Source organism: Oncorhynchus clarkii, chromosome 13 (genome assembly GCF_045791955.1).
Source record: "Oncorhynchus clarkii lewisi isolate Uvic-CL-2024 chromosome 13, UVic_Ocla_1.0, whole genome shotgun sequence".
Lineage (NCBI taxonomy): Eukaryota > Metazoa > Chordata > Actinopteri > Salmoniformes > Salmonidae > Oncorhynchus > Oncorhynchus clarkii.
Genome location: NC_092159.1, coordinates 20,058,889 through 20,079,834, shown reverse-complemented (window position 1 = coordinate 20,079,834; position 20,946 = coordinate 20,058,889). Strand labels below are relative to the sequence as shown.

The 20,946-nt window shown below is 43.4% G+C and overlaps 1 protein-coding gene and 1 pseudogene across 1 annotated transcript in view; both read left to right on the top strand.

Annotated features, from left to right (window-relative positions):
- LOC139423818 (bMERB domain-containing protein 1-like) overlaps positions 1–20,711 on the top strand; it is a 34,252-nt gene extending 13,541 nt beyond the window's left edge. The window contains exons 3-6 of the mRNA XM_071175455.1: positions 14,583–14,656; positions 19,344–19,458; positions 19,842–19,912; positions 20,370–20,711. Of these exons, the coding sequence (XP_071031556.1) occupies positions 14,583–14,656; positions 19,344–19,458; positions 19,842–19,912; positions 20,370–20,485 (376 nt within the window). The 3' untranslated portion in view covers positions 20,486–20,711. The remainder of the gene's footprint in view (positions 1–14,582; positions 14,657–19,343; positions 19,459–19,841; positions 19,913–20,369) is intronic.
- On the top strand, positions 14,869–18,819 carry LOC139424134 (E3 ubiquitin/ISG15 ligase TRIM25-like; annotated as a pseudogene).
- Positions 20,712–20,946: the final 235 nt, after the last annotated feature.

Here is a 20,946-nt window from a genome sequence, read left to right as displayed (position 1 = left end):
GTACCTAATGGCAGTCAGGCTACCTCTGGCGAGCACATGGAGGGCTGTGCGGCCCCCCAAAGAAATTCCACCCCACACCATGACTGACCCACCGCCAAACCGGTCATGCTGGAGGATGTTGCAGGCAGCAGAACGTTCTCCACGGCATCTCCAGACTGTCACGTCTGTCACATGTGCTCAGTGTGAACCTACTTTCATCTGTGAAGAGCACAGGGCGCCAGTGGCGAATTTGCCAATCTTGGTGTTCTCTGGCAAATGCCAAACGTCCGGCACGGTGTTGGGCTGTAAGCACAACCCCCACCTGTGGACGTCGGGCCCTCATACCACCCTCATGGAGTCTGTTTCTGACCGTTTGAGCAGACACATGCACATTTGTGGCCTGCTGGAGGTCATTTTGCAGGGCTCTGGCAGTGCTCTTCCTGCTCCTCCTTGCACAAAGGCGGAGGTAGCGGTCCTGATGCTGGGTTGTTGCCCTCCTACGGCCTCCTCCACGTCTCCCGATGTACTGGCCTGTCTCCTGGTAGCGCCTCCATGCTCTGGACACTACGCTGACAGACATAGCAAACCTTCTTGCCGCAGCTCGCATTGATGTGCCATCCTGGATGAGTTGCACTACCTGAGCCACTTGTGTGGGTTGTAGACTCTGTCTCGTGCTACCACTAGAGTGAAAGCACCGCCAGCATTCAAAAGTGACCAAAACATCAGCCAGGAAGCATAGGAACTGAGAAGTGGTCTGTGGTCACCACCTGCAGAAACACTCTTTTATTGGGGGTGTCTTGCCAATTGCCTATAATTTCCACCTGTTGTGCAAATGGAATAGACAACAGCAGGTGAAATTTACTGTCAATCAGTGTTGCTTCCTAAGTGGACAGTTTGATTTCACAGAAGTGTGATTGACTTGGAGTTACATTGTGTTGTTTAAGTGTTCCCTTTATTTTTTTGAGCAGTGTATTTGGCTAAGGTGTATGTAATCTTCCGACTTCAACTGTATGTCACTTAATCAGATCTAAGTTCAAATACTACAGCGGCAAGAAAAAGTATGTGAACCCTTTGGAATGACCTGCATTTCTACATAAATTGGTCAAAAAATGGATCTGATCTTCCTTTAAGTCACAACAATAGACAAAAACATTCTGCTTAAACTAATAACACACAAATTATTTTATTTTTCTTGAGTATGACGGAGCATATAAAGTGTAAGTAGTTAGTATAATAATCCCTGTATGTTGCCAATTCGGGAACATGAGTAAATCATGACTTGATCAAATCAAGTTTATAGAAAACCCATTCAACACACCACTCATAACAATAATAACAAAGAATAGAAGCAAAGTTGCTTCAACGATTTCATTATAATAGAATAGAAGGGAGTATAATCTGTTTAAATAGAACAGTGGGGTTTCTTTCAGGTCATACATCTTCTGTATTCTACACCTTGCCCACCGCAGGTCCCTCTTCATCCCGTCTGACAGGTAGAGAGGTAGATGAGGTGAGGCTCTCAGTTAGCTGACAGTGATGGATGTCTAGGCTCAGCTACCCAACTGTAATGCTGTGAAACTGGGTTACTGGAGGGCTACAGTTGTCCTACAGACAGGGGGAACCATAAGAACAGTGCCCTGACATTCTCTTTGTCTTAGATAAAGAATAGAGTAGCATGGGTTCAAACTATAAACTGTACAAGTCACGATTCAGCTTCATCTAGGCAACCTGTAAACCGACAATGAACTGTTTACTGCATGTAATATAACAATAAATAATATATGCCGTTTAGCAGATGCTTTTATCCAAAGCAACTTACAACAGTGAGTGAGTGCATAAACCTTAGGGCATTGTCTCTCTCAGCTGGAGTGAAAAACAACTTTCCCTATTATCTTCCCTATTGATAATGCTACTAAACTGACCTTCTCCCTCAGGAGCTAGTGATGTCACTAGGCTGGGAACTCGGAAATGTCTGACTTCAGACTTCAGTGGTTCAAGACAACCAGGAACTTTGAAAAAACGAGATCCGACTTGGATCCAACTTTCCGACCTGAAGATCACGGACGCCATGATTTGAGCTAATTTTTTTTCATCTTTCCCAGTTGTCTTAAAAGCACTGTTACTCTAGCTAGTGCTGTCCATTCATAATGACGTCATTAGGCTGACCCCTCACTCAGTAGCTAGTGCTGACCCTTCTTAATGATGTCACCTGGCTGACCCCTCACTCAGTAGTCATGTCCATAACATTCTAATTATACCGCTGCCACTTAGTCCTGAATTAACAATGATGTAGCATACTAATGATGACACTGTAGCTGACCCCCTCACTCAGCAGTGGTGTTCTGCTCTATCTACACTACAGTATGAATAATGCTCTGCTCTACAGTACGTCACTACACTGACCTATGAGTCATCACTTCCTCAGAAGGGAAATGTGTCATGTGGCAGGAGACCAGAACTCACTATGGTCTGATGTCTCATCCTCCTAGTCATGGATGATGTACCCTGTCTGTCTGACACCACTCTCCAGCCTCTAGAGCAGGGATGGGCAATTCCAGTCCTCGAGGGCCTGATTGGGGTCACAGTTTTGCCCCAGCCCCAGTTAACACACCTGATTCCAATAATCACCTAATCATGATCTTCAGTTTAGAATGCAGTTTGATTAATCAGCTGTGTTTGCTAGGGATGGAGAAAACATGTGACACCAATCAGGCCCACAAGGATTGGAGTTGCCCACCCCTGCTCTAGAAGAATGTTAGTATTTTGACCAGTGGTTGACCACCACTTACTGACAACGTGTGGCATGTAAGGAAATGACTATGTGTCTGTGTTTATATTCAGTCTGCTTCAGCCTTTACCCAGGCTGCTTTGAGTTAACCTCCCAGGATAGGGGTCAGAGGTCAGCCTGATATATCCTCGGTGATTGGCACTTTGAGACCCGTGGTTTCCATGGTGATTGGCACGTTGAGATCCGTGTTTACCATGGTTTCACACTTTTGGGATTTCCCCCCATCCTGTGTGTTTCAGCGTTGGGATGACGTCATGATTGGCCTGTGAAGGAGTGTTAGATCAGTGATTGACAGATTGCACTGTGATCTGAAAACAAGGCTTCAGCATCAGCACTTCCATCATTTATTGGGACCTAATGACTGGAACATGGTGTATAAACTAGACTGGGACAGGCAGCAAGGCTCCTACATGTTACTGTTATGGATTTATGACCCTCTGTCAATGGATAAATTGGCTGCTGGTTGAGAGCACATATACAGTGTCTTGCGAAAGTATTCGGCCCCCTTGAACTTTGCGACCTTTTGCCACATTTCAGGCTTCAAACAAAGATATAAAACTGTATTTTTTTGTGAAGAATCAACAACAAGTGGGACACAATCATGAAGTGGAACGACATTTATTGGATATTTCAAACTTTTTTAACAAATCAAAAACTGAAAAATTGGGCGTGCAAAATTATTCAGCCCCTTTACTTTCAGTGCAGCAAACTCTCTCCAGAAGTTCAGTGAGGATCTCTGAATGATCCAATGTTGACCTAAATGACTAATGATGATAAATACAATCCACCTGTGTGTAATCAAGTCTCCGTATAAATGCACCTGCACTGTGATAGTCTCAGAGGTCCGTTAAAAGCGCAGAGAGCATCATGAAGAACAAGGAACACACCAGGCAGGTCCGAGATACTGTTGTGAAGAAGTTTAAAGCCGGATTTGGATACAAAAAGATTTCCCAAGCTTTAAACATCACCAGGAGCACTGTGCAAGCGATAATATTGAAATGGAAGGAGTATCAGACCACTGCAAATCTACCAAGACCTGGCCGTCCCTCTAAACTTTCAGCTCATACAAGGAGAAGACTGATCAGAGATGCAGCCAAGAGGCCCATGATCACTCTGGATGAACTGCAGAGATCTACAGCTGAGGTGGGAGACTCTGTCCATAGGACAACAATCAGTCGTAAATTGCACAAATCTGGCCTTTATGGAAGAGTGGCAAGAAGAAAGCCATTTCTTAAAGATATCCATAAAAAGTGTTGTTTAAAGTTTGCCACAAGCCACCTGGGAGACACACCAAACATGTGGAAGAAGATGCTCTGGTCAGATGAAACCAAAATTGAACTTTTTGGCAACAATGCAAAACGTTATGTTTGGCGTAAAAGCAACACAGCTGAACACACCATCCCCACTGTCAAACATGGTGGTGGCAGCATCATGGTTTGGGCCTGCTTTTCTTCAGCAGGGACAGGGAAGATGGTTCAAATTGATGGGAAGATGGATGGAGCCAAATACAGGACCATTCTGGAAGAAAACCTGATTGTCTGCAAAAGACCTGAGACTGGGACGGAGATTTGTCTTCCAACAAGACAATGATCCAAAACATAAAGCAAAATCTACAATGGAATGGTTCAAAAATAAACATATCCAGGTGTTAGAATGGCCAAGTCAAAGTCCAGACCTGAATCCAATCGAGAATCTGTGGAAAGAACTGAAAACTGCTGTTCACAAATGCTCTCCATCCAACCTCACTGAGCTCGAGCTGTTTTGCAAGGAGGAATGGGAAAAAATGTCAGTCTCTCGATGTGCAAAACTGATAGAGACATACCCCAAGCGACTTACAGCTGTAATCGCAGCAAAAGGTGGCGCTACAAAGTATTAACTTAAGGGGGCTGAATAATTTTGCACGCCCAATTTTTCAGTTTTTGATTTGTTAAAAAAGTTTGAAATATCCAATAAATGTCGTTCCACTTCATGATTGTGTCCCACTTGTTGTTGATTCTTCACAAAAAAATACAGTTTTATATCTTTATGTTTGAAGCCTGAAATGTGGCAAAAGGTCGCAAAGTTCAAGGGGGCCGAATACTTTCGCAAGGCACTGTATACTTGCCTGGGCCCTTATTCACAAAGCGTCTCAGAGTGCTGATCTAGGATCAGGTCCCCTCTGTCCATGTAATGTTACTCATTATGAGCTAAAACACTAAACTGATCCTAGATCTGCACTCCTACTCTGAGACGCTTTGTGGATACGGGCCAGGGTCACTTTACTTCCTAGTGTGTTCCTACGTAGGTTCAGGATCGTACTAAAACAACGTTGATGTGTTCACAAGGAGAGAAGTAACTGTCTAGGAGACATTTTTCTTGCAATCTACCTTTACAAGTTCTTCAGCCAATTTTTAAAATATTAGCTTCTTGTACATCTCTCTTTATTAAGACTTTGTATTTTATTAAGAAGCAGTCTCTTGGCTGTATTGGTGAAGATCAAAGTAGATCAAAGTAGGTCTCTGTAGTAAATTCAAAGAAATAAAATAAACTTTTTGGCTTGGGTGTCTTATGGCTTGGGTGTAAAAGCTGTTAAGAAGCCTTTTGGACCTAGACTTGGCGCTCCAGTAGCAGAGAGAACAGTCTATGACTAGTGTGGCTGGAGTCTTTGATAATTTTTAGGGCCTTCCTCTGACACCGGCCTGGCATAGAGGTCTTGGATGGCAGGAAGCTTGACCCCAGTGATGTACTGGGCCGTATGCACTACTCTCGAAGGCCGAGCAGTTGCCATACCAGGCAGTGATGGAACCAGTCAGAATACTCTCAAGCTGTAGAATCTTTTGAGTCTCCTGAGGGGGAATAGGTTTTGTCGTGCCCTCTACACGAATCTTCATGTCTTAGTGTGTTTGGACCATGATAGTTTGTTGGTGATGTGGACACCAAGGAACTTGAAGCTCTCAACCTGCTCCACTACAGCCCTGTCGATGAGAATGGGGGCGTGCTTGGTCCTCCTTTTCCTGTAGGCCACAATCATCTCCTTTGTCTTGATCACGTTGAGGGAGAGATTGTTGTCCTGGCACCACACGGCAAGGTCTCTGACCTCCTCCCTATAGGCTGTCTCATCGTTGTTGGTGATCAGACCTACCACTGTTGTGTCATCGGCAAACTTGATGATGGTGTTGGAGTCGTGGCTCGCCATGCAGTCATGAGTGAACAGGGAGTACAGGAGGGGACTGAGCACGCACCCTTGAGGGGCCCCTGTGTTGATGGCGGATATGTTGTTACCTACCCAAACTACCTAGGGGCGGCCCCGTCAGGAAGTCCAGGATCCAGTTGCAGAGGGAGATTTTTAGCCCCAGGGTCCTTAGCTTAGTGATGAGCTTTGAGGGCGCTATGGTGTTGAACGCTGAGTTGTAGTCAATGAATAGCATCCTCACATAGGTATTCCTTTTGTCCAGGTGTGAAAGGGCAGTGTGGAATGCAATAGAGATTGCATCATCTGTGGCGGCCAAAGGAAGAATTGGCTTTGGGGGTGACCAGTGAGATATACCTGCTCGTGCGCGTGCTACGGGTGGGTGCAGCTATGGTGACCAGTGAGCTAAGATAAGGCGGGGCTTTACCTAGCAGAGACTTGTAGATGACCTGGAGCCAGTGGGTTTGGCGACGAGTATGAAGCAAGGGCCAGCCAACGAGAGTGTACAGGTCGCAGTGGTGGGTAGTATATGGGGCTTTGGTTACAAAACGGATGGCACTGTGATAGACTGCATCCAATTTGTCGAGTAGAGTGTTGGAGGCTATTTTGTAAATGACATCGCCGAAATCAAGGATCGGTAGGATGGTCAGTTTTACGATGGTATGTTTGGCAGCATGAGTGAAGGATGCTTTGTTGCGAAATAGGAAGCCGATTCTAGATTTAATTTTGGATTGGAGATGCTTAATGTGAGTCTGGAAGGAGAGTTTACAGTCTAACCAGACACCTAGGTATTTTTAGTTGTCCACATATTCTAGGTCAAAACCGTCCAGAGTCGTGATGCTGGACGGCGGGCAGGTGTGGGCAGCGATCGGTTGAAGAGCATGCATTTAGTTTTACTTGCATTTAAGAGCAGTTGGAGACCACGGAAGGAGAGTTGTATGGCATTGAAGCTCGTCTGGAGGTTAACACAGTTTCCAAAGAAGGGCTGGAAGTATACAGAATGGTGTTGTCTGCGTAGAGGTGGATGAGAGAATCACCAGCAGCAAGGGCGACATCATCGATGTATACAGAGAAGAGAGTCGGCCCGGGAATCGAACCCTGTGGCACCCCCGTAGAGACTGCCAGAGGTCCGGACAACAGGCCCTCCGATTTGACACACTGAACTCTATCAGAGAAGTAGTTGGTGAACCAGGCGAGGCAATCATTTGAGAAACCAAGGCTGTTGAGTCGGCCGATAAGAATGTGGTGATTGACAGAGTCGAAAGCCTTGGCCAGGTCGATGAATACGGCTGCACAGTAATGTCTCTTATTGATGGCGGTTATGATATCGTTTAGGACCTTGAGCATGGCTGAGGTGCACCCATGACCAGCTCTGAAACCAGATTGCATAGCGGAGAAGATACGGTGGGATTCGAAATGGTCGGTAATCTGTTTGTTAACTTGGCTTTCGAAGACCTTAGAAAGGCAGGGTAGGATAGATATAGGTCTGTAGCAGTTTGGGTCTAGAGTGTCACCCCCTTTGAAGAGGGGGATGACCACGGCAGCTTTCCAATCTTTGGGAATCTCAGACGATACAAAAGAGAGGTTGAACAGGGTAGTAATAGGGGTTGCAACAATTTCGGCAGATCATTTTAGAAAGATAGGGTCCTGATTGTCTAGCCTGGCTGATTTGTAGGGGTCCAGATTTTGCAGCTCTTTCAGAACATCAACTATCTGGATTTGGGCGAAGGAGAAATGGGGGAGGCTTTGGCGAGTTGCTGTGGGGGGTGGATGGCTGTTGTTCAGGGTAGGGGTAACCAGGTGGAAAGCATTGCCAGACATAGAAAAATGCTTATTTAAATTCTCAATCGTAGTAGATTTATCGATGGTGACAGTATTTCCTAGCCTCATTGCAGTGGGCAGCTGGGAGGAGGTGCTCCTATTCTCCATGGACTTCACAGTGTCCCAGAACTGTTTTGAGTTTGTGCAACAGGATGCAAATTTCTGCTTGAAAAAAACTACCCTTAGCTTAGCTATACATTATTAAAATAGCACAGTTGGTTAAGAGCACTTAAAATATCAGCCATCCTCTCCGGCATCATTCTACAGGTGTGCAAGTAAGTGCATGTGTAAACACTGATACCCTGTTAACAGCCAGTTAACTGAATATCTGGTGGTTTCCTCTTTTCTGTCTTCCTCCCTGCAGCGGCACTATGTATTTGTCCTCTTCTGACGAGGACCTGGATGTTTGTCTAACCCAGCTTTTTTTAAAGGGCCCACCACTAATGGTGGGTCACGACGTGTCAGAGTAAATGTATAATTATTTCATTCATTACTGGAACTGATTTTGCCAAATGCAACTGCACTCTCTGTTCAGTGCGCTCTCTGCTTAGCAGCTGTGTCTCTGCTCAATTTGCCAGCTGCGCGAGTGGGAGGGAGATGCCTTGTGCTTTGCTGTTTACGAGATCTTTTTTTCTGCAGTTTTATTGAAGATCACTTCGCGACCCACACGCTGCAGGGCTGTGGTTCAGCAGCAGATGATGCGCTGTCAGCCACTGCCCTGTCATTCTCACTCGCTCGCTTCATACAAACTTTGAGAAATAACCAGAAGCGCCCACAATGTGTTTTGTGCAGGGAAGTGCTTAGTAATGAGTCGCTCAAAACGAACAAATTAAAATGACACGTCCTGACAAAACATCCACAGAATGACGGTAAACCCAGGGAGTTATTTCAGAACACCTACAAAGTGGTTATGAACAACTTCAATTGCCCAACTTTTAATTATTGCCTTAGCAAGTTTATCCGGACTTAAATTATCATCAAAGGGCATCCGTGCAGTCACTCCACGTTTGTTGAAGTCAGTTCAATTGACGCAACCTCCCGTTTGGCAGCAAAGGCTTCTCAAATGATAAATAGGAACATAATTACAACAACTAAGGAGATGAGGGATCTGACTGAAGAAACAGTATTTCACTGAACAGACTTCTCTCGTTGATAAGAGGACTCTATCCTCTGTCTTTGGAATCACAATCTAATTTTGTGGTTAAAATATATCTGCAGAAACATCTGTCTCATGTGAGCTCTGGTTTAAGGATCAGGAGAATGATGGGAATAAGGTGCAAGGTGATAAGTAGGTGTACACGGGTATGGGTGGGTTCATACTTCACCTTTCTTCAGGGTATTGAATACTACGAAGCTCCATTTACAATCGCTGACAGGGTATAACGTTACGGCTCCACTTTTTTTTGTCGGGGCACAATGCTTCAGAAAACAATGCTTCGACAGTGGAAAAGTAAGTCAGCTAGCATTGACCGAGGTAAAGACAGTTTCAGGTTGGATATTCGCCTGTAGTTTTCCTTAGGTCCACCAACAGCAGTTAGGGACCGTCAACAAAGTGACAAATCAAAATGTTCACATTTCAAAAGCTCTTTAACCATTACTCCTATCACTTTCAAAACTGGTTGTAGCTAACCCGATGGCATAGACACACATTGCACATCCTTTAGTTTGTCAATTTTCAGCTCCTTGGTCATGTGACCTGGTGACTTCAAACCAGGTTCAGAATGTCCACTCCGTGGGCCTAGACATTGCACACCCTTTAGTTTGTCCATTTTCATTTCATATTGTTTTACATTCATTTTTCAAAATTTAGAATTTCAATAGCTCTTTGGTCATGTGACCTGGTGACTTCAAACAAGGTTCAGAATGTCCACTGACTACCCTTCTATATTGCACACCCTTTAGTTTGTCCATTTTCATCTCACATGGTTTTACCTGCATTTTTCAACATTTTAATAGCTCCTTGGTCATGTGACCTAGTGACTTCAAATAAGATTCAGAATGTCCACTCCGTGGCCCTACACATTGCACACCCTTCACACGGAACCCAAACCGGCTGGGTGCGTGTGCCATCGTGCCCTATCGTGCATACATTTATTTTGCCCCCCCCCGACCAAACGCGATCATGACACGCAGGTTAAAATATCAAAACAAACTCTGAACCAATGACATTAATTTGGGGACAGGTCGAAAATCATTAAACATGTATGGCAATTTGGCTAGTTAGCTTGCACTTGCTAGCTAACTTTAATTTGTCCGATTTAGCTAGCTTGCTGTTGCTAGCTAATTTGTCCTGGGATATAAACATTGAGTTGTTATTTTACCTGAAATGCACAAGGACCTATACTCCAGCAATTAATCCACACATAAAATGGCCAACCGAATCGTATCTAGTCATCTTTCCTCCTTCCAAACTTTTTCATCGTTTAACTTACATGGTGATCGCATCTAAACTTTCATTGTATTACCACAACTACCGGCAAAACAGTTCGTCTTTCAGTCACCCACGTGGGTATAACCAATGAGAAGATGGCACGCGGGTACCTGCTTCTATAAACCAATGAGGAGATGAGAGAGGCAGGACTTTCACCGCAATCTGCGTCAGAAATAGGAATGAGTTCTATTTTAGCCCTTGGCGTCGCAGACGCTCGTCGGCGCGCGCGAGCAGTTGGGTGCAATAATTTAATAACATGGATTTCTACATTTATTTTGCGACGCTCGCGCACGCGACGTGTCCGGTCTGGTCAGCATGTCAGTTTGTCTATTTTCATCTCACATGATTTTACAATAATTTTTCTAAATGTAACATTTCAATAGCTCCTTGGTCATGTGACCGAATGTCCGCTAACTACCCTTCTATATTGCACACTCTTGTTTGTGTACTGTAAAATCACGCGGTGTAACGTACATTTTTCAAAGTTTCAAAGTTGCAATAGCTCATTGGTCATGACAATTACACACCTAAGAAGCATGCAGTGGATATACACCCATATTGCATAACCTCTAGTCATGTATCTTCTATATTGTTGTACATTAATATTAGTTTGACAATTAAGGGGGTTCAGTCCAGTGTTGTGTTTATTATTTTCTTTAGTATTTATCTACAATAATTGGTAGTTCTAAGTACTTATTGTCCATGTTTATTCTTTTTCCACAGTATTTAACAGTGGTACACAATAGGAGAGAGACAGAAAATATCTCCTTTCGTCGTTAATATCAACCATAAAGGAAAAGGGCAAAGTATGAGAGTCATGCTATTAATTGTCCAAAGCAGGGATGGAGAGTGAGCTTGTGAGGTAGGCTGCAGTTGGTTTGCTGGTCAATACATATACTGAACATGTAACCACAGCAATGGTGGCCAGTAAACCAATGAATAAAAAAGTAATATTGACAAATTAAACAGAAATTGTAGACCTTTAATCTTTTCCAACATGTCAACAGACACTTAACTTCAATTAAGTATGAAACATTTCACAGTGTTAACTTTCTCTTTATTCCTGGTTGATGTACATGTGAGAGCCTCTTCAGTGTGGATGGGGTATAGCATACATTATCAACAACAAAGACAGCACTTCCAGTTTGTGTTCTTTACTCTGTTGAACTCTTTTGTCTTCATTCCTAGGCACAGCACATGGAACGCATGCATGCAAAACATTTGATCAAAACAAAACAAAGCGTAACACGTTATAAATAATATCAAATATCAATGCAGTATGACGAATGACGAATTAGCCATCCATTGTGTTATATCATAAATTGTCTTACTGTTGTCAAAAGATTATAAACATGTTAAATGAAGTTACTAACCCAGTCAGTCTTTGGGCCACATCCAGGTTCTTTATCAGTGGCACACATGAAGCAGTTGTTGGCTTTGTTGAACTCTGAAATCATAGGCATGAACTGAACATGTCCCACACAACTACCTACAGTGCTTGCGAAAGTATTCAGCCCCCTTGAACTTTGCGACCTTTTGCCACATTTCAGGCTTCAAACATAAAGATATAAAACTGTATTTTTTTGTGAAGAATCAACAACAAGTGGGACACAATCATGAAGTGGAACGACATTTATTGGATATTTCAAACCTTTTTAACAAATCAAAAACTGAAAAATTGGGCGTGCAAAATTATTCAGCCCCCTTAAGTTAATACTTTGTAGCGCCACCTTTTGCTGCGATTACAGCTGTAAGTCACTTGGGGTATGTCTCTATCAGTTTTGCACATCAAGAGACTGACATTTTTTCCCATTCCTCCTTGCAAAACAGCTCGAGCTCAGTGAGGTTGGATGGAGAGCATTTGTGAACAGCAGTTTTCAGTTCTTTCCACAGATTCTCGATTGGATTCAGGTCTGGACTTTGACTTGGCCATTCTAACACCTGGATATGTTTATTTTTGAACCATTCCATTGTAGATTTTGCTTTATGTTTTGGATCATTGTCTTGTTGGAAGACAAATCTCCGTCCCAGTCTCAGGTCTTTTGCAGACTCCATCAGGTTTTCTACCAGAACGGTCCTGTATTTGGCTCCATCCATCTTCCCATCAATTTTAACCATCTTCCCTGTTCCTGCTGAAGAAAAGCAGGCCCAAACCATGATGCTGCCACCACCATGTTTGACAGTGGGGATGGTGTGTTCAGGGTGATGAGCTGTGTTGCTTTTACGCCAAACATAACGTTTTGCATTGTTGCCAAAAAGTTCAATTTTGGTTTCATCTGACCAGAGCACCTTCTTCCACATGTTTGGTGTGTCTCCCAGGTGGCTTGTGGCAAACTTTAAACGACACTTTTTATGGATATCTTTAAGAAATGGCTTTCTTCTTGCCACTCTTCCATAAAGGCCAGATTTGTGCAATATACGACTGATTGTTGTCCTATGGATTGGACTGATTGTTGTCCTTGTCCTCCGGACAACAGGCCATCCCATTTGACACACTGAACTCTATCTGAGAAGTAGTTGATGAACCAGGCGAGGCAGTCATTTGAGAAACCAAGGCTGTTGAGTCTGCCGATAAGAATGCGGTGATTGACAGAGTCGAAAGCCTTGGCCAGGTCGATGGATACGGCTGCACGGTATTGTCTTTTGTCAATGGTGATTATGATATCGTTTAGGACCTTGAGCGTCGCTGAGGTGCACCCATGACCAGCTCGGAAACCAGATTGCATAGCGGAGAAGGTACAGTGGGATTCGAAATGGTCGGTGATCTGTTTGTTAACTTGGCTTTGAAGACCTTAGAAAGGCAGGGTAGGATAGATATAGGTCTGTAACAGTTTGGGTCTAGAGTGTCTCCCACTTTGAAGAGGGGGATGACCGCGGCAGATTTCCAATCTTTGGGGATCTCAGACGATACGAAAGAGAGGTTGAAATTAATGTAAAACCATATGAGAGGGAAATTGACAAACTAAAGGGTGTGCAATGTGTAGGGCCACTGAGTGGACATTCTGAACTTTGTTTGAAGTCACTAGGTCTCATGACCAAGGAGCAAACTAAAGACAAGTACAGAAACAGACTCAATGCTGAAGCATGACCTTAGGGTTGCACTGTCAAAAAGTGAGCCCAGAATAGACATTCTTGATGAAAACTTCAATCAGCCGCACACCTTTCATTAGGAGTGTGTGTGTGTGTGTGTGTGTGTGTGTGCGCTTGCGTGTTTGTTTTCTGGTCTACGTCTGTGTGATATGATCAATTTATTCCAGTTCGGAATGAAAATGATTTATTGTATTTTAACACCAACCATTCCAACCTAGACAGATATGTAAGAGTGTTTTTAATGGGGAAAAATAAACATGAATCGCTATTTATATGGGTATTTCATTTCATTGTCATGTGTTTTTGTCTATATTGCATTTGTTTTAAACATAAGGGCAATTAAATGTACCGATATGTACCAATAGTTGCAGGTTTTCATAAGCTTGGGTCCCAGGAAATCACAGAATTTCTCATGTGGGTCCCAGGCTGAAAAAGTTGAAGAATCCCTGGTCTAATCACATGGAGCAGAGCGCCTAGTCCTACTCCCTGTATTGTAATGCTTGGAAAGTGTTACATGGAGGGAGGGAGAGAGAGAGAGAGAGCGAGAGAATCCTTTCCTCATTCATTGGAGGAGGGAGGTTTTGGCACAGGCAATGTATGGAAGCCCAGCAGTGTTTATTTAATATATGGATCTTGTTTTTAGCCTTTGATGACACTGTTTAGAATCTGAAATATCTAATAAGTCAGGCATTCTGTTTAAAGCTGTGCCAGTGGGTTCAGTACAATGTGGTGGGAGAGAGAAAGGCAGCTGAGTACAGGCTGAGCGGGGGGGGGGGGGGGCTTTCTACCATTGACGTTAAATAACATCGAAGATGTGAGGCTGGCTGCTCAGAGACAGTAATGGTATTGGATGTGGCGCTGTAGAGAATACCAGAGAAGTCTTATGTCACACCTGAAAGAACTCTAACTCATGGAATGATTTTAGAGTTCAACATTACAGTCCAAGTGTGATGAATCCTGTTGAGTCTAGTGGCTGTTCTCTGGAGCTTGGGATGCCACATGGGAGGGATTCTGCACCTTGCCCACCGCCATCCCTGTTCATCCTACCTGACAAGTAGAAAGGTCGAGGAGGTGAGCCTCTCAGTTAGCTGACAGTAATGGATGTCTCTAGGCTCTGTGATGCTGTGATACTGGGTTACTGGTATCAAAAATGTATACACTCACTACTGTAAGTCGCTCTGGATAAGAGCGTCTACTAAATGACAAAACATTTTAATAAATACATGTAAACTTCGATTGGACCATTTGCTGAATCATTCTGAGTAATGCAGGGGTTTTAAATAATTACATGTTTATGTCTTTAGGATGGATGACATTCAGCTGTGTAAGGAAATCACTCGCCTCAAGAAGGAGCTCCAGAAACTGGTGTCCATACCAGGTATAATCTATGTTTACATTGTGTGCCCAACTATTATTTATTTATTATTAATATTTTTTTTTATATTGTCTTTTTCACTTTAGTTAGGGCAATGAGTATGATAATAGTGTTTTGAATGGAGAGGTCAACTACTGAGAGGTCTTGAACTGCAGACTAAGGTACAATGGATTGTAGAGGGTTAAATTCCAGACATACTGTAAAACTTGCCGTCAATGGCAGTAAAGATTGCCTCTGATTGGACAGACAATCTCTTCCTGACCTCTGTCCAACACCACACCCTCTACAGGTTCAGAGTACACACAGAATCAGGAAGTGGCGTTGTGTCATAAGCATAAACACTTCTCAACAAACAATACCCATCTTTCATACTCAGCTGGGACCATGTGGGGCTGAGTATGGGTAAATTCATTTGTGCTTAATGAAACTGACATTGTCTTTGTATCCTGTGATATGTGTAAATTGTTGTGCTGTAAAATAGTTGGTAACACTTTACTGTAGGTGTCCTTATGCATGCATTCATAAAGCCTTATAACAGCTATATTAAGGCCAGAGGGGGTGTGGTATATGGCCAATATACCATGGCTAAGGGCTGTTCTTACGCACAACGCAACATGGAGTGCCTTATTGCTGCTATGAACTGGTTACCAACTTAATTAGAAGAGTAAACAAGTAGTTTTGTGTCATACCCATGGTATATTTAAGCAATAAGGCCTGAGGGGGTGTGGTATATGGCCAATATACCACGAATAAGGGCTGTTCTGGTATGTTGGCCACATATCACAAACCCCAGAGGTGCCTTATTGCTATTATAAACTGGTTACCAACATAATTAGAGAAGTTAAAATACATGTTTTGTCATACCCATGGTACACGATCTGATATACCATGACTTTCAACCAATCAGCATTCAGGACTCAAACCACCCAGTTTATAATGTCTGATAAACCACAGTTTTCAGCCAATCATCATCCAGGAGCCAAACTACCTAGTTTATAAAGCACATTATAACATTTGTTATAAGCTGTCTTAAGTAGTTTTAATTAATCATGATTCACAGCATGAGATGTTATAAAACCAGATATAATTATTTTTTTTAAATGACTGTTCATCCTGTTGTCATATATTGAGTTTGTTCTACCACTGATTTAACCCCTGTTGACAGTGGATATATTTCTCACAATTGACCCAGGTTCGTCCGGGTTTGGCCGGTGTAGGCCATCATTGTAAATAAGAATTTGTTCTTAACTGACTTGCCTAGTTAAATAAAGGTTAAATAAAATAAAATAAAAAAATAAAAATACAGTGACATGTTACCAAATAATTAATAAGTGAGGTCAGTAGTCCCTTCACCATCCACGAAATGTAATAGCTGTATAATTTGTACATAATTCTTGAAATGATTCTTCAGCACAGCAGAATCCTGTGAAGAGATACTGTATACATTGTCATTATAGAAGTGATCAAACTCAAACCCCCCTTTAAACAATGTTTCCCTATTAACATGGAATACTCAACCAAAACATATCCACTGTCAACGGGTCAAATTGGTGGTAGAACAAACTCCTATCCCGTGTTCATTTCGTCAACAATAAATATCAAGAAAAATACTCATCAACAAACTATTTTTTTTGACGAGAAACAAATTCGGTTTACCCTTTTATCGGTGGATTAATTGTCAGAGTAGAGGACCTTGTGCATTTCAGGTAAAATAACAACCCAATGTTTATATACCAGGACAAATTGGCTAGCAACAGCAAGCTATCTAAGTTTCCATAAATGTTTAATGCTTTTCAACCTGTCCCCAAATTAATCTAATTGGTTCAGAGATCGCGGACGCATGCACGCGTGCGGTTTGGTCAGCATGTAAGAGAGGGAGTAAACGTTGTTTCTCTTTGAGGCACCTGGCTTCGCATCAGTTCAAAATATTGACAAATGACTGAAGTGACCCCCTGGGAACTGTGTGGGAGAGCCGGCCAGATCAGCTCCATCAGACATCGCAACTGAAAGATGTCAATTCTGCCATTGAGAGGATTACATTAAATATTCTGCATGCGTTCATATTCTTAGGATTGGACAAAACAGATGAAAATGTCATTTTCATCTGCTTTCCAATCCTCTTAAAATGTATTTTCAGTTGCCGGGCTCTCCCACACAACTCCCAGGCGGTGACAACAGTCACTCGTCAATCTTTTGAATTGATGCAAGGTCAGGTGCCACACTTGTCTTGTAATTGACCTCAACTAGAAACAATAATGTTTACTCTTTACTCTCTTTCTTACTTTCATGTAGGATATTTTTGCTTTGATCACATCAGAAGCTCTATTTTCCCATGAGAGCTGTTATTCATCCGTCTGTGTTGCTGCTCTCGCGCAGCGGTCTGCAAATGCGTGTTGAGGTTGCTTTTTTCCTATGGGGAAAAACTAATGCAAATGGTTGAATATTAGGGGAAAACTAATGCTATTTAAATATTAGGATTAAAGTAATACTTTGGGAAAGCATAAATTCTCCCCTTTTCAAGAAACCACTGTTATTTACCCCCCTTGATGGTTATGATGGGGAGAAAATCTGAGCTTTAAATTATTTAACCTGTAGCCATAACTTTATAGCCTATATGGTTAACTATGGCTGGCATTGGTTATAATCTGCCACAATATCAATATTGCCAGTTAAGGTATACGAGGGGATAGTATACTCGATCAGTTGTTCAATTTGTCTGGATCTACTAAAAGACCCAGTGACTACTTCCTGTGGATACAGCTACTGTATGGGCTGTATTGAGGGCAGCTGGGATCAGGATGACCACAAGGGTTTCTACAGTTGCCCTCTGTGTATGGAAAGATTTATCCAAAGGCCTGTTCTGAAGAAAAACACTCTGTTGTCTGACTTCTGAATCTGAAGACAGGCCTCTAACCTGCTCCTCCAGCTCACTGTTATGCTGATTTTTGAGAAATGGAGTGAGATTTTTGTTCTGGGAGAAAACTCAAAGCTGTCAAGTCCTGTCTGGTGTGTCTGGCCTCTTGCTGTGAGACTCACCTCAAGCCTCACTATGAATCTCCTACACACACCACACAGCTACAGGAGAAGATCTGCTCTCATCATGATAAACTACTAGAGGTTTACTGCCGGTCCGATCAGCAGTTTATCTGTTATCAGTGTTTGTTAGATGAACATAAAGGCCATGAAAAAAACATGAGTTGGGGGAGACATTCCAGCAGAGAATCCAAGAGAATAATAAAGTAAGAAAGGCTATGAAGTCACTCAAGCGATCTACATAGGGTGCGGTGAAGAACAGTGGAAGTATCTTTACTAGCATGATCTGTTCCATTGAGAAAAGGCACTCTGAGGTGAAGAAGCTGATCATAGCCCGGGAGAGGGCTGAAGGGATTCATGTTGAAGAGCGATTGGTGCGACTGGAGCAGGAGGTGGTTGAGCTGAGGAGGAGAGGCAATGAGCTGGAGGAAACTGAGGACCACATCCATTTCCTCCAGACTGTCCAGTCTCTCTGTGTCACTCCTGCATCTGAAGCCTTACCTAGCACTGTCTACCAACATGTCTCCTTTGAAGATGTGAAGAAATCAGTCTCCGGACTAAAAGAACGACTGGAGGATGTATTGGAGGAGGAAGTGGCCAAGATATCTGGAAATGATCAGCTCACATTGGATCCCAACACAGCACATAACAAACTGTATCTGTCGGTGGGGAACAGAGATGTTAAATGGGACCAGTGTCAGTTGTTGGAATATCCTGACCATCCAGACAGATTTACCTTCTACCCCCAGGTGCCGTGTAGGGAGGGTCTGTCTGGAGCCTGCTACTGGGAGGTACACTGGGACGGGGATGGGTCAGTTTGTATAGCCGTCTCATATCAAGGGATCAGCAGAAAAGACAGAGGCAGTTTGTTTGGGAAGAATGATCAATCCTGGTGTTTAATCTGCTCTGACTATAGCTGCACCTTCTACCACAATGATAAACAGACTGATATCCCTGTCCCCTGCTCTTCCAGAGTAGGAGTGTACCTGGACCACAAGGAAGGAACTCTGTCCTTCTATGGCGTCTCAATGACCCTCCTCCATAGAGTCCAGACCACATTCACTCAGCACCTCTATCCTGGGTTTGGGGAAGATTTAGTGGGTTCTGTGAAGATAATGGCATTGACACATTAAGTTTGATAAGAATGTAAGCAGAAAATTGCATCTGGTGATCTGTTTCTTTTGTCAAAATGTATCCACTGCATGTGGGACCTAACACAATTTGTGCTTCATAAAACCTTTGTTGTAAATTGTTGTGGATTTTCTGATTTCTGATTTTTCATGAGTTGTAAGTGCTGTAAAATAATGATTAAGGCTGTATTCAATCCATATCGCTGAAGTTCAGCGCTCTAGAGCAATTTAAAGGTAAAGGTCATTTCCCATTGAGCCGACATATGCAGCGTTCACCGGGAATGCAGTCTCATCTAACACTGGAACACTACCTTTACATTTCTATCACCCTGTAGCGCAGCTCTACAGCACCACAGTCTGAATCCAGTCGTAAGTGAGATCATTAAATCCTTCGCCAAGCACAAAATGTATGTCATGTGTCAGTAATGATTACAATGTGTTAATATCGACTTGGGGAATGAGACACTGTGTAATCATACATTATCATGACCAAAGTGATCAAACTCATAACATTTTGTCTGTTACAGACAATGACAAGTCCAACGAGGACAGACAGAAAGAGGAGGATCTTCTCCAGCAGATCCACAAGCTGGTGGAGACCAGAGATTTCCTTGTTGACGATGTGGAGTTTGAGAGGCTAAGGCAAGTGTGACCGACTGGGGTTCGAAACCAGGTGTCATGCTCACCAGAACACTGTTAGCTCTCTGAGCTAAAGCCTAGGCATTTTACCTTGGGGTCCCAACGTACATACAGTATGTCGTCAGGTCTCAAACCAGGTCATCACGGGAGCGTGGTTCTGAACCACCTATGTTACAGAACTCTGTTCCATCTGCCTTGTCCCCCCCCCCCCCCCCCCGAAATACAAATACAAATACAATACGAGGTATTAATTGATTGTTTTTGAGGCATGTGAAGACACCCAGGGAGAAAGGGCATGAGGATATGGAGTCTTAGTCATCGCTAGCAGGAACAGACAGAAATGTAGCGTTTCAAGTTCCACTCATCCATTTTTCTCTCCTCTACAGGGAAAGGGAGGAGGACAAAGAAATGGCTGATTTCCTCCAGTCCAAGTTCCCCAGAAACTCCAAGAAGAAAGGTGTGTGTGTGTGTGTGTGTGTGTGTGTGTGGTCATAGTGAGTTATTATTTTCCATTCAAATGCTCAATTGTATGTCTCAACGGTTTCAAGTATTCACTTTGAGGCAGTAAGAGTCAGTGGCCTTGATTTGATGACGATTTCTTTGGACAGTTTTGCGCCTCTTTCTTGTTAAATTCTTTCTTCCCTACTGAAGCATTTATTTTTGAAACAATGTTTTTCACCCACAAAAATGCATACATCTTTGAACTGGCTCCCCACCGAGCAAAATTAGTTTTCATCAGCGTGTATTCTGCTCATATCAGATCATCTGTGTGTGTGCATGCATGTGTCTGCGTACCCTTGTGTCTGGGTGAGTCTGAATGCGTGTGTCATTATGTCTGATCTACTACTGCATCACCAGTGCTCCACCTGGTACATCCCCATATCCTCTGACTGACTCCACCTCCTCTTCCCCAGGTCAAATTCCAGCCAGACGGCTAACGTCCAGGGCCCAGCAGACCTCGTCCCCCTTCACCAAGACAGGCCTGTCCCTGCTGAAGGAGTGCTGTGGCTTCACCTGCTCCATCATGTAGGCCGGGCCCTCGGGGGCTCTACCATGGAGCCAAAATAGAACCCTGTTGCATCACAGTTTCAGCTTTCCAACCCGAGTAACACTTGAAGTACGGACAGACAAGTAGGAGTAGGTTGGGTATGTCGCCAGGATGAGATTAGTGGTGTTTTATCTCCCAGTCTATGCTGCATCCCGTCTGGGCTGTGTTTCTCTTTCACTCCTTTGTTTCTCTCTCTCTCCCTGTCTCTCTCCCTTTCCAACCATCCCCCCCCCCCCCTCTCTCTCTCTCTCTCTCTCTCTCTCTCTCTCTCTCTCTCTCTCTCTCTCTCTCTCTCTCTCTCTCTCTCTCATTAGGGCTCCAGTCCTATCTGCACTTCTAGTTGGGTTCTATACCCAATGTCCCCTCTCCGCATCAGGCTCATCCCCCATGAGGCTGTGCAATGATCTTCCGTCGTCTGTATCAGACTATTCTCATTCATCATT